The 23,217-nt window shown below is 42.2% G+C and overlaps 2 protein-coding genes and 1 non-coding gene across 8 annotated transcripts in view; 2 read left to right on the top strand and 1 right to left on the bottom strand.

The window, feature by feature from the left end:
• Window positions 1-509: 509 nt before the first annotated feature.
• On the bottom strand, window positions 510-7,933 carry ERP29 (endoplasmic reticulum protein 29). Its single transcript, XM_006052982.4, has 3 exons — window positions 7,656-7,933; window positions 2,666-2,804; window positions 510-1,322 (listed from the first exon to the last, which is right to left on the bottom strand). Exons 1-3 carry the CDS (start codon window positions 7,791-7,793, stop codon window positions 820-822), a joined length of 780 nt encoding a protein of 259 aa, XP_006053044.3. The 5' UTR covers window positions 7,794-7,933; the 3' UTR covers window positions 510-819.
• A 147-nt stretch (window positions 7,934-8,080) lies between these two features.
• TMEM116 (transmembrane protein 116) overlaps window positions 8,081-23,217 on the top strand; it is a 36,929-nt gene continuing 21,792 nt past the window's right edge. For 2 of the 6 annotated variants that reach the window (XM_006052978.4, XR_006545506.1), the window contains exons 1-3: window positions 16,832-17,527; window positions 18,094-18,140; window positions 18,620-18,683. In XM_006052978.4, coding sequence (XP_006053040.3) covers window positions 17,480-17,527; window positions 18,094-18,140; window positions 18,620-18,683 — 159 coding nt within the window. In that variant the 5' untranslated portion in view covers window positions 16,832-17,479. Of the gene's footprint in view, window positions 8,486-16,831; window positions 17,528-18,093; window positions 18,141-18,619; window positions 18,684-20,131; window positions 20,300-23,217 lie in introns of those variants that run through there. The other 4 variants (XM_006052977.4, XM_006052976.4, XM_006052979.4 and 1 more) reach the window with 4 other exon arrangements.
• LOC112580054 lies at window positions 18,403-18,505 on the top strand. Its single transcript, XR_003104409.2, has one exon. It is a non-coding gene; the product is annotated as a U6 spliceosomal RNA (small nuclear RNA).

Genomic DNA, 23,217 nt, shown 5'->3' with positions numbered 1-23,217 from the left:
GAGAAGAGATTTGAAAGTCAGTACAGTGCTCTCCCACTCTGCTTATTAGAAAGCTGGTGGTTACTGAGTAATCAACAGCGACAAGGTGACTTAGATGGAAAACAATCCCTTTCTAAAGAAACTTTAAAATTGAACTGAGTTATATCATTTAGCTGTCTAAATGCAACTCTTAAAGAAACCTGCCAGGTTATATTGGTAAAACTAAGAATCTGCTATATGTATCTCAAGGAGTATGGGAAAGAATTTACTGCTATTCAACTTCAAGGACCAGAAAACGGACAATGCATTCGACCAGCTGCAATCAGTCCACCTGAATCTGAACAGCTGTGGAAAGGAAATTAAAGGTAGGTCTTGAGCTCAGCCTAGTTTCCACAGAGTTACCAGGATAGTCTGTTACCCTGGTAGAGCAGATTCCACACCACCTTAGCTTTAAAAAAATAAGTTCCAAAGAAAAAATAGGCCACAGGCCAAAGTATAATTTGTAAAAGAAAACTGAATGGCTACAGGTCTACTTAATGAAAACACAGAAACTTTAATTGGGATCAGAATCATACCTTTCAAGAACCTGGGCAGTATACTCCTCTTTATAGCACCAATTCCTTCTGAGGGGGAATTTCACAAGCCATCTAAGTGTTCACCAGCTGTTCGCGACCGGCTACAGAGATGTTCCAAGCATAGTCACGTCAGCGTCAGTATCCACGCATGCTCAGATTTCTGGTTTCATGCCACTTTTCCTACAATTCCGTTATATCCCAGGAGAGTTTCACAGCCAGAAGGTAACTTACCCCTCCTCACCCCACCAAACCCTGGAGTGCCTTCTCACAGCTCCTCCTTCTCACCCCCCTTCTTTTGGAAGGCAGTCAAAATGTTTAAGCTCTTCTGGAGTTCTTCCTTCTTCCCATCACTCATCTTGTTCTTCTCAATCAGCTTGGTGATCCTGGTCATCTCCGATGCTGGGAAATCCTCACCTTGGTCCAGGATCTTTCCCATGATCTTAAGGTATTGCTCGGCCCACTTCTTGTCAGTCTCCTTCACACTTGCAAGGTTGTCCTGTCCCTGCTTCAAGAGGGACTGGCGGGCCTCCACACCAGAGGCCCTGATGAACTCCCCAGCAAGGGTGTCATACGCAGGCAGGCAACCAGGCATACCTAGGTAGATCCCATGTCCCTTTAGCCAGCGCTGGATGGCTCCAACCTTAACTGCCCCAGTATACAGGATTGGGTTCTCAAAGTCCCCATCCTGGAAGAGATAGAAGACTGGGTAGTTCTCTTTGTCCAGCTTGTATTTCTCACTCAGCTCCATATTCAGCTTGTCTCCATAATCTGTGAATGGAAACCAGAAATGAGGAACAAGACCCTGAAAAGGCATGGCAGGAGGTTGCTGTGAGGCCTATCTGAGCTGAGGAGAATTCCGGCTGTCAGAACTCCTCTTCTGCTACTCCCTAACCGTGTGGCATTAGTCAAGTCCTTTAACCTCTGTGACCTGCACTTTCCTCATTTGAAAAGGGGGAATTCTGCACATTTATTATACGTGCCACTACGTGCTAGGGACTGTCCTCTAAGTGCTCGGGATTTAGTTGTGATTAAGAGTACCACACTCCCTGACCGCAAGAGCTTACACTCTTCAAAGGGTGAGAAGAGATAATAAACAAAAGAATGTTAACTGATTAGTGCCATGACAAAAATAAAACGGTGATACAGTGACTGGGTGAGAAGGCCTCCTTGTGAAGATGACATGAACTCATGGACCTGAAAACGAAGCAGCCAGACATAGCAAGATGTGGGAAGAGTGTTTCGGGCAGAAAGGACTGCAAGAGCAAAAGCTCTGAGGCAGGAATGACCTGCGTGTGTTTCAGGGTTACAAAGTATAGTCTGGCCAGAGCTAAGGGAATGTGTGGTAGGTAATGAACATGGACCCTAACACTTGAGGGCTCTTGGGAGAACCCAATAAGGGGATATGTGCCACTTAACCTGGCAGAGTTAAGCGTTTAATATGTGGTGGTGGTGGTTTTGGTTGCTCTGACTCCTTTGCAACCCCATGGACTGTAGCCCGTTAGGCTCCTCTGTCCAGGGATTGGCCAGGGATCGAACCTGCGTCTCCTCCATTGGCAGGTGGATTATTTACCACTGAGCCACCAGGGAAGTCCACCATGTGGTAGCTGTTACTATTTGCTGTCTTTCCCAACAGGCAGTAGCAGCCCCAAGGGCTGACACGATGACAACTAGTCACTTACACCTCACCAAGACCACCTGTTACTGGGTAGTGGTATGGGAGGTGTTTATTACTGGGTAGTGGTATGGGAGGTGTGGGGCTCCAGTCCTAGGCCTGTCACTTTAGAACCTTGAGCAAGTCTCTCTAAGCATCTGTTTCTTCATTTGGGGATCGTAAGACTTTTCACAGAGTCGCCACAAGGATGACATACATGTAAAACACTCGGCACAGTGGCCTGGCACACAGTAAACGTTTGAGCTGAGTTTCTGTGGTCATAGAATCTGCTCAAGCTAAGCCTGCCATGGGTACCAGACTCCTTGAAAGGCAATGACCCCATTTACACTAGACGTGTGTGGCTCAGACAATAAGATGCTGGGGTGTTCTGACAAACAGGGAAGTAACCCCTAGTTTCTTCTCCCTCTGCCCTCCTCAGTCATTCCAGACTTATCCATACCTGAGATCCCCACCTCTGCCACCAGGAGATCATCACTGGAAGCTGAGTTTTCAGCCAGACGCTTGAACTCATCCTGCTTCTCACCATAGGGGTACTGGGTGTCAAACTTCACCAGGACGAACTTGCTTTTGGGAATGACCTGAGGGCACATAGAGCTGAGCAAGTAAGGGTTCCCAAGGACCTTTGGGGCTAATTCCCTTTCCCAAGGGACCTCTTTCAGAGTGAAAACCAAGCCCACAAGGGAGACAAGCTTTCACAAACATTCATTCATTCGTTCTTCATCCCTCGATACATTTAACAATTTGATGATGTTTGCTGTGTCCCGGGGACCCCATTAAGTAGCTGCTCACACTAATCAAACTGTGCAATAAACAATGCTGTAGACGTTCTAAGGCCTTCTCTTCCAGCTGCCCTTTTGGTAAGACTAAGGCAGCCTACCCTTAGCACACACTAGGTTAGCCCCTGTCGCGCCCATCATCCCAGGGGTCCTTTCTGGAACCAACCAGCCATCTATAAAGGAGCTGGCACCATGAAAGACACTCTGGTGCGGAGGTCCAGAGTTTGAACTCTGCAATTTCAGAGTTCACAGGAAGTTGCTGAGAGGCTAGGCTTGGGACAGTGTCCCCTCTCTAAACCAGTTAGATCAGTTTAGACTGGTTAACGTAAGCAGTTACATTAGACTTCTAGGATCTAAACTGTCAGGATCAAGATTTTTATTTTAATTGTAAAATTTACATCACATAAAATTTGCCATTTTAAAGTGTACGATTCAGTGGAATTTATCGCATTAACTATGCTGCACAACCATCACTAATACCTACTTCCAGAATATTTTCCATTTTCATCATTGAAAAGGAGCCACATATCCATTAAGCCGTCATTCCTCAGTCCTCCTCCTAAGTGACCTTTTGTGTGTGGCTTCTTTTACTTAGCATAATGTTTTCAAGATTCATTCATGCTATAGCATGCATCAGTATTTCATTCCTTTTTATGGTCAAATAAATATTCCATTGTATGGATATATCATATTTTGTTTATCCATTCATCAGTTGAGGGATATTTGGGTTGTTTCCACCTTACGGTTATTTGTGAATAGTGTTGTTATAAACACTTGTGTACAGGCTTTTGTCTGAACACCTCTTTTCAGCTCTTCTGGGAACATACCTAGGAGTGGAACTGCAGGGTCATATAGCAATTCTATGTTTAACTTAACGAGGAAATGCAAAACTTCACTTTGATGGTTTTACCCAATGCACAGATTTTTATCTAATAAGCTCCCTCAGGTCAGTAGCACTGCCTTCCCTCCTACAACCTTTTATTTTTCTAATCAAAGTCATCATGGCTGGTTAATTTTTCAACACAGGCAATCACTGCTGTAATTAAATCAAGCTGACACTATTCCACTTTTTGTTAGTCCGTGTTCCTTATTTTGTTTGCTGTCCATTTGCTTTTAAAAAATATATAACAGTGCCCAGGGACACAAAGGAAGAGGGAGTAGAGTCCAGAACAGGTAATCTTTAAATGGTCACTGATCCCCAGAAGTCTGAGCTCTGGAGCCTAACAAGCAGGGAAGACTTAAAAATATAAATCAGATCACATCCCTCTGGCCCATTTGGCCTTATTTTAGTTTCAACAAACATTCCTACTCAGGTCCTTTTCATTTGCTGTCTCTACTGGCTGGAGTGCCCTTTCCCTGGGCCTTTCCATGGTTATCAAAGCTGAGTACAAATGTCCTCTCTAACAGAGAGGCCTCCTGCGCTCATACCATCTAATTCTGCTTCCTTTCCATCGAACTCTATCATGCCACCCTGCACCAGCTTCTCCACTGCATTAATCATTCTCTGAAATCCTTATTTGCTTGTTGTCAGTCCTCTCCACTAGAATATACATTTATGAGAATAGGGACCCTCTCTTACCTGTTTTCTGCTGTATCCCTAGTGCCCAACATCACCTAGCACATGACAGATGTTCCAAAAATATCTAATAAATGAACAAACCCAGGGTAGGCTTTGGTAGCAGATGCAACATGTCCAAGGAGAAAATTTTTTACAAAAATACATGGGAGCTTCAAAGGGAGCTCCATTTATATTATAGAATAATATTAATAATCATGTCTCTCTGTGTGTATGTGTGTGTGTTAGGTCACTCAGTAGTGTCTGACTCTATGACCCCATGGACTGTAGTTCACCAGGCTCCTCTGTCCGTGGCATTTTCCAGACAAGAATACTAGAGTGGGTTGCCATTCCCTTCTCCAGGATTAATAATCATACAGTGGTTTAATACTGAAATAGAATAGAGAGGACTTCATCTTTTATTTTCACCATTTTTAGCCATCACAGAATGGTTTTGAATGGCAAAGTTAAAGTCGCTAAGTCATGTCCCACTGTTTGCAACCCCATGGACTATATATGGTCCGTGGAATTCTCCAGGCCAGAATACTGCAGTGGGTAGCCTTTCCCTTCTCCAGGGGATCTTCCCAACCCAGGGATCAAACCCAGGTCTCCCTCATTGCAGGTGGATTCTTTACCAGCTGAGCCACAAGTGAAGCCCTCGTTTGAATGGCAAACATTTGCATGATTAATTTTTTCTTGTTCTCTTACTCAATCTGTACCTTTGAACTGCTTTAGAAATCTCTCTCCTTTCCTCATCCTTGGGGAATCTGCTTCACATTAACCTACATTTAGGCACCTTGTTTCTTCAATGTATTGATGAGTTCATCATTCATTCATTGAATTAAAAGGTACTGGCAGCCTATCATTGCCAGGCACTGTTCTAAGTGAACACAGAAATAAAGGAAACAGACAGGGTCTCTTATTTTTAGTGATCGTAAAGGGCAAGAAACAAACCAAAAAACAACACTGGAGATCACAGAAAGACCCCTGGATACAGTAACCCTAGGAAGCTCCCCTTTTGTTCTACACTGATGGAAGAGAGTGAGATTTAGAAACAGACTGGAGAAAACGTTTGTTCAGTCAACAGATTATTACTGAGCATCTTCTAGATAACAGGTCTAGGTCGTGCAGATGATCAGTGAACAAGACAGACAAGGTAGTCCTTCATAAGTATATAATATTCTAGTGTGGGAGACAATACACTGCTGCTACTGCTACTGCTAAGTCACTTCAGTGGTGTCCGACTCTGTGCAACCCCATAGACGGCAGCCCACCAGGCTCCCCCATCCCTGGGATTCTCTGGGCAAGAACACTGGAGTGGGTGACAAAACACTAGGCAATAAAAAAAAAAAAACACCAGTAATGAGAGTTCAGAGAAATCAAACAGAGCAATGTGACTGGCACTTCAGATTGCACGAGGGAGAAATTGAGAAAGCTAAAGTGTTTATCACTCCGTCGTGTGCAACTCTGAAACCCTGTGGACTGTAGCCTGCCAGGATCCTCTGTCCATGGGGATTCTCCAGGAAATACTGGAGTGGGTAGCCATTCCCTTCTCCAGGGGATCTCCCTGACCCAGGATGGAACCCAGGTTTCCTGCACAACAGGCAGATTTTTTCCTGTGTGAGCCACCAGAAAAACCCCTGGAGTGCAGGGGGTGGAGGTAATTTGAAAAGATAACATTTAACACAAGCCTGAATGAAGAGGAGCAACCAACCTTTCAAAGATTGAGCAAAGAATGTTCTAGTCACAAAGACCTGCAAGTACAAGGGCCTAAGGCAATAAGGAGCTAGGAATAGCCAGAGGACAGAGCACTGCAAGGGTGGTTGAAGCAGAGGGGACAAAGAGGCGAATCGTTAAGGTTCGATGAAAGGAGAGGGAAGCAGGGATCAGATCATGCAGGAAGTCAGCTACCGTGTGAGCCAACTGAGAGGCTCCAGAGTGAAAATCTGGAGACTAGTGAGGAAACTACTTAAGATATAACCTAGACTAGGGTGGTAGCTATAAAGATGGAGACACACCAATCGATGAGGAAATACCGCTACCATTAACAGTGCGAAGTTTCCCTCTAAGTCACATTTGGTCTGTGATGTTATACCATATCTATGCTTGGGTGGTAGCAGGTTCCCTTTGCCAAGAAAGGCCCCCAAAGCAAAGGGTGCTGTGGGGGTGTCCCTGACAACCAACTGGTCATACCTACACTTTTGAATTCTTGAAACTTTGTATTCAGTGAGCCACAGGTGCCAACTCCACAATGGGGAACCCTTTCAAAAATACTGAGTTCAACCAAATGAGACAGATTTAGCGCTCCACTTCTTGGTTTCACTTCCCAGCAATGGGTACAAATTAAGAAAATAAAACGACTGGCTCTCTCTCAACACTCAGCTTGCTCATCACAACGGGCGAGGTTAAAAAGGTGCCAGTGGGTGCAAAATTAGAGGACTGGGACTGCATTCAGCCTTCAACATTCCCAAAGTCCATTTACCCAGGCCAAGACCCTAATTCTGTAAATATGGAGGCAGGGGTAGAGGCGAATTCTTCCATGTCTCGACCCAATTTTATCTGTCACCAGGCCCAAGACATTCACTACACGGTGGACGAACCGAAACTTATTCTTAAAACCTGCACTTTTTAAGGAGACGCAGAATATACAGTGGTTGCAATCGAAGCCAACGCGAGAGGGGCGCTGAAACGCAGGCTAACAAGTCGCCTTTCGACCTTCGCCCCAGCTCTGCTTGGAGCTTGATGGCATCCGCCTCGCACCGCCCTCCGGTTCTCCAACTTGGGACTCAAGGATTGGATCTCGCCCGGCACCGCCCTCTTCCCTTAGGCGACGGGAAGGCTGCATCTCCGCAATTCTTTAGCAAAAGAAGAAGCAAATGCAAATACTGCAAAGGTGTTTGGGGACCCTCGATCATATGCTCTATGGTCAGGATACGGTCTGGGCCCAGAGTCCACCAGTCCTACAGGACGGTGGGAAGTCCCCGGACCGTCGCTACAGACCACCTCCTGCCAGCTGTCAGTCCCCTGCGTCCCCCACGGGTGCGCGCTCCCCTGGGCGGACTGGCTGCACCTGCGCGCTAAATCCCCGGCCCCTTTACCTTGTAGAAAGTGATTGTATCCAGGGGAAGGGCGCCCTTGGTGTGCAGGCCACTGCTGTCTTGCGGCGCGGAGAGGAGGAACAGGAGAAGGGGAAATAATGGGGAGAGAGAAACGGCGCGGGGAATGGCGGCAGCCATAACGCCGGATTCTGGCAGTAGGTGCTGGGAAGGCTGTAGTGGAGGAAAAGCCGAGCCAGGGACCACGAAGTTCAGGCGGCCAGGCTCGGGTGCGCGCACGTGTACAGCCCACCAGGCACACGCCGGCCTAGGCTGAGAGGGAGGAGCCACGTGAGGGGGCGGGGAAAAGGAGCTGCCGCGCGTGCGCACTCGGCGAAGCCCGCAAGGGTCGAGGGTGAGAGGGCGGGGCCGCGTAAGGGGTGGGGGACGGACGGCAGTGCCGGGTAGGCTGGGGGAGGGGATGAGGAAGCGGACGAGGCGAAGGAGAGTCTGCTGCGCACACGCACTCTGCGAGGTTGGCCCTCCTCCTGGCCGTTTCCGGCCATCCTCCGTCTGAGGCGCGGCGTGAAGCTCGCGTTTGGCGTGTTAGCAACTTTTCGTTTGCTGTCTCTCCTCTTTTTCGAAGGCGACGAGGCAGGCCTTCATTTGCTTCTGCCTCTAGCCCGTCAGGCAGTCGGCTGGGACCTGTTGCTACTTTGTTAGCCAGTCTGACTGCAACTACCCCTCCGCCAGGTGGCCCAGTATTTTCCTCAGTCAGTCACACTCCGCTCCCTCAGCCGCGACCGGAGTTGGACAGTGAGACTCAACTCTTCGTCAGTGTGGCGGTCAGGCCTTTTCTGCCGCTGCCCAAGTCCGATATTAGGTCTGCTCTGGTGAGTGCCTCACCAGGGAGGCTCCGGGCTCCTCTAAAAATACGCTTCCTTGAAAGTTGACATAGGACATAGGTCTACCTATGTTCTAGGCTCTCTGAAAAATTTTTTTGAAAGTTCTAGTAATTGTCTTCAACCAGTGTTTGTTCAGGGTAGTTTGCCCCGTATCCTGGTTTTGCCCGCGGGAATACAGAATGCAGATCTGTGTACTGAACAGACTCCGTGGTGGGAGGTGGAGGCGTGGAAATGGCCTTATAACCATTATAATGTAATTGGTAGAAAATAAGACTATTAATTTTGTGCAAACACAAATGGAGATTCAGTCAGCCAGGAGTGTCAAGGAAAGTTCTGGATGGGAAAACCTCTGGTGGCTGGGTCTTGAAAAAAGAGGTGTTTATAAGGCAAACACCAAAGAGTATTTCTAGCAAGGGGGAAAGTATAATGAATCTGTGGCTGTAAACGGGGGTTTCGTTGTTAAGGGTCTCATCAAGATAACAGATTTGGAGCCACCAGAGGCTTTATCCAGGAGAGTGACTTAGATTTGCTGTCACTCAGCAATAAGGGGGGTGCACTGGAAGGCAGAAAGCTGAGGGCAGGGAAATTCATTGCAGTAGTCTTGGTGGGAGAAACTAAGGTCCTGTAATAGATCCTAACAGTAAAGATGAAGAGATGAGGATGGGATTGAGAAACTTTTATAGGGTAGAATTCACAAGACTTGATGAACAAATGGATGTGCTGATAAAAGAATAAGTTACATAACACATTATAAGGGGCTTCAGTTCAGTTCAGTTCAGTTGCTCAGTCATATCCAACTCTTTGTGACCCCATGAAGCGCAGCAGGCCAGGCCTCCCTGTCCATCACCAACTCCCGGAGTTCACTCAGACTCACGTCCATTGAGTCAGTGATGCCATCCAGCCATCTCATCCTCTGTCGTCCCCTTCTCCTCCTGCCCCCAATCCCTCCCAGCATCAGAGTCTTTTCCAATGAGTCAACTCTTCGCATGAGGTGGCCAAAGTACTGGAGTTTCAGCTTTAGCACCAGTCCTTCCAAAGAACACCCAGGGCTGATCTCCTTTAGAATGGACTGGTTGGATGTCCTTGCAGTCCAAGGGACTCTCAAGAGTCTTCTCCAACACCACAGTTCAAAAGCATCAATTCTTTGGTGCTCAGCTTTCTTCACAGTCCAACTCTCACATCCATACATGACCACTGGAAAAACCATAGCCTTGACTAGACGGATCTTTGTTGGCAAAGTAATGTCTCTGCTTTTGAATATGCTATCTAGGTTGGTCATAACTTTCCTTCCAAGGAGTAAGCGTCTTTTAATTTCATGGCTGCAATCAACCATCTGCAGTGATTTAGCACCAAATTAACCATTGTTGTGTTGTTGTATAGTCACTGAGTCGTGTCCAACTCTTTTGCAACCCCAGGGACAGTAGCCCACCAAGCTGCTCTGTCCATGGGATTCTCCAGGCAAGAGTATAGGGGTGGGTAGCCATATACTTCTCCAGGGGATCTTCTTAACCTAGGGATCGAACCCCTGTGTGCTCCATCTCCTGCTTTGGCAGGTGGAGTCTTCACATTGAGCCACCTGGGAAGCCTGGAGTAACCATTGCAGGTGTCCAATAAATGTGTGTGTGTGTACTTGTGTATATATGTGTGTATAAGAGAGTCATCAAAAATAATAGCCAATCTTGGATGGCCAGTTTAGATAGAAATTTTAAGAGAATCCTATGTCTGTGTGTGTGTGTTGGGAAGGTTCAGAAACATTTGAGTTTTCCCTGGTAAATTATTAAATAAAATGTGCCACATAGACAAATGAATAGAAGTTGGAGGAAGGGATAATTACTGTGAGGTAAAGTGGTTTAAAAAGTCTTCATGTAGGAGGTGGAATTGGAGTAAAGCCTTAGAAGAAAGAATGTTCTAGATGAAGAACAAATTAAAAAGAAGTTGTAATGAGCATGATGCTTTCGGGAATGACTGGCTTGGCTTGAAGGAGTTCTTGAAACAGAAAGTTAAGACAGTTTTAAGCCCAGTTAGGGGAGAATCTTGAAAATCAAATGCTGTTTTGTCCTGTAGTCAATGTGTGCTTGTGTGCTTAGTCACTTAGTCGAGTCTGACTCTTTGTGACCCCATGGATGGTAGCCGCCAGTCTCCTCTGTCCATGGAGATTCTCTAGGCAAAAAGACTGGAGTGGGTGGCATGCCCTCCTCCAGGGGATCTTCCCAACCCAGGGATCAAACCCAGGTCTCCCATGTTGCAGGCGGATTCTTTACGTTTGGGCCACCAGGGAAGTCCCCTGTAGTCAATAAGGAGCTATTCTCCACTTCTGAGTGTATGAATGCCTAGAGTACATCGGTGGTGGTTGGTATGGTTGATTAGGAGTGACTTTCTAGTCATGATTCGCTTAGAAGTGTGTTTTGAAAAAAGTGAAAGAAGTGGTTTGGTTGGAGAGGAAAGGGAAACACTGGTACTTTTGCTATGAATTGCAAACATATAGTAATTGTATTAAGCTCCCTTTCAATAGTGCACTGGTCCCAGTTAGTTACCTCATGATATAATTAGATTTCTTGACTTCAGGACCTTGACAACCATCATCTACACAAATAAGCCAAGTATAAGTCTCCATATTTAGGAAGTCATAAAATCCCAGTTGACACATGTGGAAAATTAAAAGGCTCACTCTGGGTATTGTATGGAGGTAACCTGGTAGGCTGCAGTCCATGGGGTCGCTAAGAGTCAGACACGAGTGAGCGACTTCACTTTCACTTTTCACTTTCATGCATTGGAGAAGGAAATGGCAACCCACTCCAGTGTTCTTGCCTGGAGAATCCCAGGGATGGGGGAGCCTGGTGGGCTGCCGTCTATGGGGTCGCACAGAGTCGGACACGACTGAAGCGACTTAGCAGCAGCAGCAGGAAGGAGGAGACGGCAAGGCATGTTGGCTTAGTGAAATAAGAAGGAAGGAAAAGGACATGGTCTGCTGAGACAACTAATATATAAATTCTCCCATCTTTTTTGCCTAACATCATCAAGCTGATGACCCCCCAATCTCATTGATCTCTTTGCTCTTTCTCTTATACACAAGGCATGTTTCTGCCTCAGAGCTTTTATACTGGCTTTCTTTCTCTAGAACACTTTTTCTTCAAGATACTCCTATGGCTGGCTCCTGCATTTCCCTCAAGCCTTTGCTTAAATGTCAGCTTCCTAAGATCTACCCTGACCATCCTTGAAAAAATCGGTTCTCTCTGAGCATTCATATACTCAGAAGTGGATAATAGCTCCTTATTGACTTCAGGGGACTTTCCTGGTGGCTCAAACATAAAGAATCCGCCTGCAATGTGGGAGACCTGGGTTTGATCCCTGGGTTGGGAAGATCCCCTGGAGGAGGGCATGGCAACTCACTCCAGTCTTTTTGCCTGGAGAATCTCCATGGACAGAGGAGACTGGCGGCTACCATCCATGGGGTCACAAAGAGTCAGACACGACTAAGGGACTAAGCACACAAGCACACATTGACTACAGGACAAAACAGCATTTGATTTTCAAGATTCTCCCCTAACTGGGCTTAAAACTGTCTGCTTTCCATCTCTCTTCTCCCTTATTTTTTTCTCCATAACACTCGTCAACTTAACATACTGTACAATTTCTTAATTTTACTTAGTATCTGTTTCCCATGAAGGATGAGTTTGGTTTTGTTTTTCTTGTTGTTTTGTCTGTTGGGTTCACTGTTCCCAGCACCTAGAACAGTGTCTGGCACATGGTAGATGCTCAATACATTCTTGTTCTGTGAATAAGTGAATCAAGTCAATGAGAGAGAAACTATTCCATGCCTGTCTTTCAAAATTTGATTCTTTCTTCATTCCCTTCTGAGATCACATGTTGTTCTTTGGCACTATCCTCTCCCTGAGGGCTTTTGGTGATATCAACAGTAGTTCTTTTGACAGAGATGTCTTAATGAACACTTCAGGCAGACTTCTCATTAAAAAATTGTTACAGAGGGAAGATTTGCTCCACAGTATGATTTTCTCCAAGCCCCGTACTCCTTTAAGAAGCTTTCAATGTTTAATAACTATTTACTGAACATCTTTTACTCAAACACTTCTGGGGACAAGGGTTACACCTGGTGAAAAGAACAGATGTGCCCCCTGCAGTCCTAGAGGAGAGACTAACATTAAGTACGTATACAAATAACTACAATTACAAGTCTACCGTCCTTTCTCCTTATAAAAATGTTTTAGTTATCAATGGCTTTTTACAATTTCTATGACTTCTAGCAATTTCTACAGTTTTCTACAACTTTAGCAGTTTTTCCAGTTTCACATGAACTCTCACATTTCATTCAGTGGTTTATTGGGTTAACTTCCAAGCTTTACCAAAGCCCTGGAGTGTAATTTGTTCAGGTGAGGAGTGGTGTATTCATTTAGAGCAGTCAGGTGCTCTCTTACAATGTTTATCTTCGGTTCCCTCTTACAGTGTTTGTTTTACACTTTTTATTCTAAATATTCTTTTCAGTAGTAAAGACAGAAACATGTTATCCATTAATCGTTATATCATGAATTTCAGCAATGGGAAATATCCTTCCTTGCTTTTGTCCCAAACTTCGTTTTTTTAGACATTAGAGTTTTGAGATACAATTTAGATACCATACAATTCATCCTTTTAAAGTATACAATTCAGTGGTTTCCAGTAGAATTGTACAACTATCACCACTAGTTAATTTTAAAATATTTTTTATTACCCTAAAAAGAAAGCCTGTACCCATTAGCAGTCAGTCCCCAGTTCCCTCCCAAACTTTCTTACCCTAAACAACACTAATCTACTTTCTGTTGCTGTAAATTTGCCTGTTTTGGACTTTTTGTATGAATGAAATTGTGTAATATGTTGCCCTTTGTCATTAGCTTTTTCGCCTAGCCTAATGACTTCAAGACGGTTACTCCTTGGAAGGAAAGTTATGACCAACCTAGATAGCATATTCAAAAGCAGAGACATTACTTTGCCAACAAAGGTCTGTCCAGTCAAGGCTATAGTTTTTCCAGTGGTCATGTATGGATGTGAGAGTTGGACTGTGAAGAAAGCTGAGCACCAAAGAATTGATGCTTTTGAACTGTGGTGTTGGAGAAGACTCTTGAGAGTCCCTTGGACTGCAAGGACATCCAACCAGTCCATTCTAAAGGAGATCAGCCCTGGGTGTTCTTTGGAAGGACTGGTGCTAAAGCTGAAACTCCAGTACTTTGGCCACCTCATGCGAAGAGTTGACTCATTGGAAAAGACTCTGATGCTGGGAGGGATTGGGGGCAGGAGGAGAAGGGGACGACAGAGGATGAGATGGCTGGATGGCATCACTGACTCGATGGACGTGAGTCTGAGTGAACTCCGGGAGTTGGTGATGGAGAGGGAGGCCTGGCGTGCTGCGATTCATGGGGTCGCAAAGAGTCGGACACGACTGAGCGACTGAACTGAACTGAACTGAACTGAACTGAATGACCTCAAGGTTCATCCATGATGTAGCATGTATCAGTGCTTCTTTTAACTTCTGAATAATATTCCACTGAACTGGTATAGCACATCTTATTAACACATTTATGTGTTCACCAAATTGATGGACATTGGCGTTTCTACTTTTTGTCTATTATGCATAACACTATTATGAATATTTGTGTCAAAATTTTTGTGTGAGCATAATGTTTTAATCTCTTAGGTGTATACCTAGAAGTAGAACTGGGTTTATACCTAGGAGCTGAGCCATACAGGATATATTTAACCTTTTGTGAAACTGACAGAATGGCTGCAATGTTTTACATGTCCATCAGGAATAGATGAGGTTTCCTGTTTCTCAACATCATCCACTTGCTACTGTCTTTTATTATAGCCATCCTAGTAGGTGTGAAATGTCATCTCATTGTGATTTTAATTTGTATTTCCCTGGTGGCTTATGATGTTGATCATCTTTTCATGTGTTTATTGGTTATTTGTATAATTTCTGGGATAAGCCTTTAATTTTAAGCCTTTGCCTATGAATTCCCTGGTGGTCCGGTGGTTAAGGCTTTGTGCGTTCACTGCCAGAGCTCAGGTTGGATCCCTGGTTGGGGAACTAAGATCCTACAAGCTGTGAAGTGCAGGAAAAACAAAACAAAACCTGTTGCCCATTTTTAAATTGGATTGTATTATTGAGTTATAGGAATTCTCTCTATATATACAAATCCCCTTATTAGATATATGGTTTATAAATACTTCGGTGGGTTGTCTTTTTTACTGTCTTGACGGTATCCTTTGAAGAACTAAAGTTTATAATTTTGAAGAAGCCAATTTATATATATATTTTTCTTTTGTTGCTTGTGCTTTTGTTATCATATCTAAGATGAAATTGTCTAATAAAATAATTCTCTTGATGGCCCATTAATTTTTTAAATTACCTTTCCCTGTTTTTCCATTAACCAGTTTCCTATTAGTAACACTGTACTGTTAAGAGTAAGAACTGTGATCAGACTGACTGAGTTTGATTGTAGGTGTTATCACTTGATAATTCTGTAATCAGAAGAGAAATGACTCAACTTCTTTAAGCCTCAATTTCTTCATCTGTAAAATAGGAATAATACTTGTTACCTCAAAGATTGTGTTGAGGATTAAAATGCTTACATAGAAAGCACTTGATAACTGGTAATGATTATTATTAGAAATTTTCTTTAAGTACTAATTTTGCTTAATTAAAATACTTTATTACATAGGTGTTTTTCTTGACTTTGTACCCACTGCAGTAACTTGATTCTGGTAGAAATGTAGTGAGTATCTGTTAAATTGATATGTCATATATACTAGTAGGGCTTCTCAGTTGGTGCTAGTGATCAAGAACCCACCTGCCAGTCCAGGAGACTTAAGAGACTCAGGCTCAATCCCTGGTTTGGGAAGATCCCCTGGAGGAGAGCACAGCAACCCGCTCTAGTATTCTTGCCTGGAGAATCCCACAGACAGAGGAGCCTGGCAGGCTACAGTCCATAGGGTCACACGGAATCAGACATGACTGAAGTGACTTAGCACACATGGACATATACTAGTGCAGAAGAATTGATGCTTTTGAACTGTGGTGCTGGAGAAGACTCTTGAGAGTCCCTTGGACTGCAAGGAGATCCAACCAGTCCATCCTAAAGGAGATCAGTCCTGGGTGTTCGTTGGAAGGACTAATGTTGAAGCTGAAACTCCAATACTTTGGCCACCTGATGTGAAGAGCTGACTCATCTGAAAAGACCCTGATGCTGGGAAAGATTGAGGGCAGGAGGAGAAGGGGACGACAGAGGATGAGATGGTTGGATGCCATCACTGACTCAATGGGCATGAGTTTGGCTGAACTCCAGGAGTTGGTGATGGACAGGGAGGCCTGGTGTGCTGTGGTTCATGGGGTCACAAAGAGTCGGACACGACTGAGCGACTGAACTGAACTGAACTGAACATATACTAGTAGCCCATTACATTGCAAACTGGGATGTGTTTTAACTTGCTAAGGAGCTAAGTAAAACGAAAAGAGAAAACTGAAAATATATATCACCCACTTCATCATTTGGGCTTCGATTAGCCCTTATAGAAAAGGATTTGGGAAGATTATGTTTCCAAAGACATGTCAGAGGGAAACAGTGCTAAATATACAGGCAAGGGATTAATTTATAGAGAAAAATAGAAAAGTAAATCCCCAAATGCTGGTTGGTGGCATAAGCTGTTTTAGAAGAGAGGCCAAAAGAGAAAAGTTCTCTTGCCAAGAGTAGCAGACTGATTTGCCGTGGCTGTTCTCTGAACAGTTTGACATTTGTTCTTGACTGAGACAAGAGTCCTTTGTTCAAAAACATTCTCTTATCACTGGTGAGACTGTAATTAGTCCCTCACCCTTATTAGATAGATGTGTGATTAGAGGCCTCAAAACACTAAGACTTTATGGTAGGAGTTTCTGATCCAGAAATATACTGGTATTTTAATTTGTTTATCTAATAATTTAAGCAAAGTGATTAGAGCCTACCTCCACTTAACAATGTCCTATCTTCCACTGCACATGATATTCTTAATTTCATGGGAAAAAATGAATAATATATTTAAGTTACTCATGATTGAATTTACATTATCATTAAATATTTGTGAAATGTATGAGGGAATGGTTAGATGAAATATAAATAGTTATGTAAATGAAATATTCTTCCTTCTGCTTTCTCCTTCCCCCAATTTTTGTCCAAATTTTTCCAGTTCTTCCAGATAATGTTCAAATGACAATCAGTGTACATTATTTTTTGTGACAATTATTCAAGATTTTGGAATTCAAATTATTTTTTTTACTATGGTATAAGGTCCTGGAAGTCTAGGTCTGTATCTTTTTTGTCTTTATATATTTCATAACAGTGTTTTATACAAAGTTGATATATAAACATAAGCATATTAAACTATGTAATTTAGTAATGTAATTATATGGCGGGAATTTTGGTACAGAATATTTAAGAAAATGTTAATATTAAATAAATATGAGACGTTAATAACCCCTTCTTCTTTCACACCTTTTCCAGATATTCCTAAAAACTGACTAATTGAGTGAATATACAGTCTCTCTTCCCCAATACAGGCTATTGTCCCTAAACAGGAACAGATTTCAAACAGAATTCCCTTCTTCCCTATTTTTCTATCCATTTTTTTATTCCATTTCTCCCTTGCAGCTCCATTTATCTTTTCTTAGTGACTCATTCTCTATTTTTTATTATTCCTACCTCTTGCCACTTCTTACAATTCCTAATGCTTTTTAGAACTTTGTTTCCTTGTCACCTGCTCTTTCTATTTTTGTTCTTTCTGCTTGGCTTTCTCCTCCACTTCTCACTAGTTTCTCTCCTTGCCCTCAAGATACAGGGCAGGATTGGGTAGGGAGGAGCCCAGCTGGGTTAAGGGTGGAGCTACCTGTTTACTGCTTGGAATTCAGAACCTGACCAGGAAGGATCAGGCTGCTTAAATTTAGCTGAGGCTGAAGTCCGTATGGCCTTCCTACTGGAGACTAGCATTTTGGAGGACAGTTGGGATTTGGTGAGACTAGAAGCAGCCCCTCTCTTCTTTTTTGTTCCCCCTTCCTTCCTCCCTGGTCTGTATTTTTCACTAACAGTATCTCTCTCCATGCAATTAACTTTTCTTCTTCCTCTTCCCCTGTTGCTTACTATTCTGTTTTTCTCTGTCTAGCTCTCTGGCAGTCAACTTCATCTAGTGTCTGTTTGCCTTTTCTGTTACCCATTCTTTCCACTTACCTGGCTGTTCTCTCTCAAAATTTAATTTTTTCTACCTCTTCTCCATTTTATTCTTGACTCTATTAATTTTCTCATCCAACTCTTTTTTTATTCAGTCATTTTCTGTCCACCTCTCTATTCTTTTTATCTTAGTGTTTCTCAGCGATGTAGCAATAAGGGAGGAAAAAGGGCCACCCTGGCTTTCCAGGGGCCTATTCACCCCTTCTACTCATTTTCAGACCTAACATGTTTTGATTAGGCAATGAAGGGTTTGTGCTCTGCACAGATAGTTAATAAATGGTGAAATTAGAGTAGGGTTGAATATTAAAATTTAAAGACTTAATTTTATTCTCGTTTTCTCTTTTTATTTAGTTTTTTTCTGCAATACAGTGGATACAGTTTGTGATGGCTACTCTGAGGTAAGTTTATTTGATCTCATGTAATGTGACTGTTTAAACTACTACAAGCAGAACTGGAGAATTCTTGTAGTTTCTATTTCTCTGCCCCCCACCCCCTGGGGATTTACTTTTATTCTTTAGAGAGAGATGCTCTTCTATACCGTGCTGATTTTTTCTGAATAATAAACTGTAATAATATCAACAACTACAATAATAAAAAACAGATTGAAGTAATTAAAGGATATTTTGGTCAACAGGATTGATTTTCAAAACTAGTTGCAAAGTGCTCACTTTGGTAGCCCATATACTAAAAATTGTAATGATACAGAGATTGGCATAGCCCCTGCTTAATTCACACACAAATTCATTAAGCATTCCATATTTTTAAAACTGTGCAGTTTATTTTATATCAGTTATATGTCAGTAAGTATATAAAATCAATAGCAAAAACAAAGGAGCCGCAATTGTCCTGTTTAATGATAGTCTTTTACCTCTGTCAGTGTTATAGGTTCAAGCTCACTTGTTGCCTATGCTATATTCCAGAACATACAGAAATCTCCAGAGGTGAGCCATCTGTTTTTGTGTTGGATTTGAATTTTCAGTGATTTAGCCTTTGAAATAATTAAGTGAGGTGGGTGTCCCCTGTAAGTGATGGAATAATTCTGTAAGTTGCTTGTAAATTTGTCATTTTGATACATTGGGATGCTTTAGACATTGCCAATAGATCTCCCTTTTCTTTTAGGTAGTTATTTTAACTATAATTTTTAATACTGAGGAATTGACTAGATGTGGATTAGTGGATAAATGTAGATTTTTTTTGGAGTATGCCTTAATTATTAAAGTCAAGGAAATGGAGTGTTGTTGGAAGCCTATAATTTGCTCTAAGCGTGGTAGGGTCCTGCCAAGAGGTGAGTTTTCTGATGTTGATATCTTGGTAAAATTGCTAGTGGGGCTGGAAATAGTTCAAAGACTGCTATACAAAAGATATTTATTTTGCTGTTCTGGCCTTCTGGCAATTACATTTAACAGTGAAAATAGAACAAAAATACGTCCTATGTAAAACTAATCATACCAAAAAAACCCTTCCTTTTACTGAGATATAATTGACAAATAAAAATTGAATATTCTTAAGGTATTAAAAAAACCAACCAGGGAGTTCCTTGGTGGCCTAGTGGGTAGGTTTCTGGGCTTTCACTGCCTTTAAAAAAATATTTTAAGAAAAACAGAAGAAAACTTTTTAAATCAGGCCAGGTGGCACAAAATTAAGCAAAATGTAATTTAGAACCTATATTAGAGAACTTTTGTAATGTAGAAAATGTCACTAGGTTTTATTTGGCCCACTTTAACTCTGTATATTAAATACTGTATCTTGTTGGTCCTCATCACTGTCCTGTGAGAAGAATGCTATGAGCTAAATTTTGCAGATCAGGAAATTGAGACTCAGAGTCATGAAATAAGTTGTTCAAGTTACACAGTAAGTAGCAGAGCAGGGATTTTTCAAAAGTCTTAACTCTTAACTACAATCCCCCTTCAAATTAAACACAATTTTTCATAATTATTACATTACTGGTATATATGCCCAGTATTTTAAATACACTTTGCAGGACTTCCCTGGTAGTCCAGTGGTTAATACTGTGCTTCCACTGCAGTGGGTGTAGGTTTGATCCCTGGTTGGGAAAGTTCCACATGCTGCTTAGGGCAGCCAAAAAAAAAAAAAATTTTTTTTTCATTTAATCCTTAAAATAATCCTGTGAGGTAGATATTATTAGTCTGATATTATAGATGGAGAAATGGAATCCTTATTAAATTGATGGATTTTCCTAAGGTCTCATAGCTAGTAAGTATTAAAACTAGATTTTGGGTTCAGAGTTATCTTGTTCCAAAGCCTCTCCTCACCTGTATTTTTTTTTGTTTAAGATTTTTTTTTTTTTTAATGTGGACCATTTTAAAAGTCTTAATTGAATTTGTAACAATATTGCTTCTGTTTTATGTTTTGGTTTTTTGGCCCTTAGGCATGTAGGATATTAGCTCCCTGATGGAATCTGTACCCCCTGCACTGGAAGGCAAAATCCTAACCACTGGACCACCAGGGAAGTCCCTCTCCTATACACTTTTAAACCACTGAAATATAATGCCTAATGAAAAGAGAATTTTGAATTTCAGAGACAGAATGTGGCTATGTAAGTAAAACTAGAAAGTAGAAGTCTTGATGCTGTATTGTTAGTTGCCTGCCAAAGTAGTCTTAGGCCACACATCTTCCTGTGATGTGAATTTCCTTAATGTTTGTTTCCTGGATGTTTATTAAAATTTTAATTCAGGTGTGATTAAGTTAATAAAATATAAAGTTACATAGAGAGGGCTAAGTAGAGATTCTCAGTCTCAGCCACTATTGACCTTTGGGATTATATGGTTATTTGTTGTAGGTAGCTGTCCTGCATCTTAGGATGTTTAGCAGACTTTACCTATTGGATGTTGCAGAAACCTTCCTCACCAGTTGTGACAACCAAAAATATGTTCAAATGTTGTCAGATGTCTCCTGGAAGAGACAGTCACTCCTGGTTGAAAATCGCTGCTCTAGGGTGACCTCTGCCATGACCGTGTGTTAGAGCTTTATAAAGATGTGGGGTCTAGTTTGGCCTGGAGTGCAACCTTCAATTTCTCTGGCTTCAATGCTCATACCTTTCACATAACCAGAGCCTGAAGGACCTTAGTAATTATTAATTCAGTGGTTCCTACACATTCTGTTTTCTTGATTTAGGGAAGATTCTAATTTTTCCAGCATAAAAATGTCAGTCATCTGCTGCTGCTGCGTCGCTTCAGTCGTGTCCGACTCTGTGCGACCCCATAGACGGCAGCCCACCAGGTTCCCCCTGTCCCTGGGATTCTCCAGGCAAGAACACGAGTGGGTTGCCATTTCCTTCTCCAGTGCATGAAAGTGAAAAGTGAAAGTGAAGTCGCTCAGTTGTGTCTGACTCTTCGTGACCCCATGGACTGCAGCCTACCCATCCATGGGATTTTCCAGGCAAGAGTACTGGAATGGGGTGCCATGGCCTTCTCTGGTCAGTCATACTACACTGTTTTATTTATTTGTTAAGTAACATTTTTAACAACAAAGACACATGAGGGTATAATCTGAAGAAAAAGATAATTATTAAATTAATAATTATGGTAAATTGGAGAAATCCATGGGAAATCTTTGAGTGGACTAGCTGATTAAACAGTGACTCAGAGAAGCAACCTGAAAAGAGAAGAAAGTGGCTTAGGCCAGCCAATGTTAAAAAAAAAAAAAAAAGGCAAATAGATGTACTTCACTACACTTGTGTGACTTCATTTCCGTATGAAGGTCACTTTTGATATTCTTTGTAACTTGATTTCACTGGAAATATTGGGAAGTGGGGCTTTGGGAGAGTGTTAATATGGGTTGCTTTAGGTGTTTTGCCTTACCGGATAGACCTGGACCCAGAACCTCCTCAGGGAAAGACCTTCACATAATGCATTCTGTCTCTGCATTTTATTTTGCTCTTGATTTTAGTTAGACAAGTACAAATATATGTGTTTTTTTTTAAGATTTTTCTTTAATGTTTAGGATCATTATTAAGCTTTTTCATGTCTTTCTTAACTACTATGCTGATTGTATTTTTATTATAACATTTTTTATTTAAAAAAAACATTTGGCCATGCCACATGGCATGTGGGATCTTAGTTCCCTGACCAGGGATCATACCAGTGTCCCTTGTAGTGGAAGCATAGATTCTTTACCAGTGGACCACCTTTTTAAAAAAGTTTTAAATTTTTTATGTTTTGTATTTTTCTTAAAGTATGGTTTCTATCATACATGTCTTTGTATTGCCTTTTATATAGTATCTTGTTAAACAGAAGGGGTGACATATCTTTTGATTTCAACAATAGATGCATCAGTTTTGTTTTTAAGAGACATTACTTTGCCAACAAAGGTTCGTCTAGTCAAGGCTATGGTTTTCCCTGTGGTCATGTATGAATGTGAGAGTTGGACTGTGAAGAAGGCTGAGTGCCAAAGAATTGATGCTTTTGAACTGTGGTGTTGGAGAAGACTCTTGAGAGTCCCTTGGACTGCAAGGACATCCAACCAGCCATTCTGAAGGAGATCAGCCCTGGGATTTCTTTGGAAGGAATGATGCTAAAGCTGAAACTCCAGTACTTTGGCCACCTCATGCGAAGAGTTGACTCATTGGAAAAGACTCTGATGCTGGGAGGGATGGGGGACAGGAGGAGAAGGGGACGCCAGAGGATGAGATGGCTGGATGGCATCACTGACTCGATGGACGTGAGTCTGAGTGAACTCTGGGAGTTGGTGATGGAGAGGGAGGCCTGGCGTGCTGCGATTCATGGGGTCGCAAAGAGTCTGACACGACTGAGCGACTGATCTGATCTGATCTGATACTTTACATATATATTTTTAGAAATATTATTCATTTATTTGGCTGTACCTGGTGTTAGTTGCAGCACACGAGATCTTTTAGTTGTGGCATGCAAACTCTTAGTTTCGTTATGTGGGATCTAGTTCCCTGAGCAGGGATTGAACCTGGATCACCTGCACTGGGAATTGGGAGTCTCAGCCACTGGACCACCAGGGAAGCCCCAGGTTTTGTTGTTTATTTAATTTTGTCTCCTGTTACTAGAACTCATGATTTTCCAACCATGAGTGAAAGTATATAAACCTCTTTTTATCCTTTATTTCTCCAGGAACGACCTTAGGTATGTTTTAATGACCAGCGGTTCCCTATGTTTAAGGTTATTTGTTGAATCATTGACTATAATTATGTTCTTGCTCACAAGAGCTACTTGGCTGCCTTTCTGCTCCAGAGTTTATTTTGTATTCTGTTTTAATTTTTTACCCATTAACAGTTATAAACTTGTGATAGGTCATAGACCAGTAAAATCTGTGAAAGAATTTAGTTTTTGCATTTTTGAACTTAATATAGATGGGATAACATTGCATTTTTGAGGATGTATTGCTTTGTGATTTGCTTTTTTCCCTCATTATTACTTCTGAGATTTGTCCATGGTGTTGTGTATAGCTCTGCTTCATTTCTTTTTCAATGATGTTTAGCATTCTGTA

The sequence above is a fragment of the Bubalus bubalis genome, chromosome 17 (assembly GCF_019923935.1).
Source record: "Bubalus bubalis isolate 160015118507 breed Murrah chromosome 17, NDDB_SH_1, whole genome shotgun sequence".
NCBI classification, from domain to species: domain Eukaryota; kingdom Metazoa; phylum Chordata; class Mammalia; order Artiodactyla; family Bovidae; genus Bubalus; species Bubalus bubalis.
Note: the sequence above shows the minus strand (reverse complement) of the source record. Positions and strands in the feature narration are given on the sequence as shown.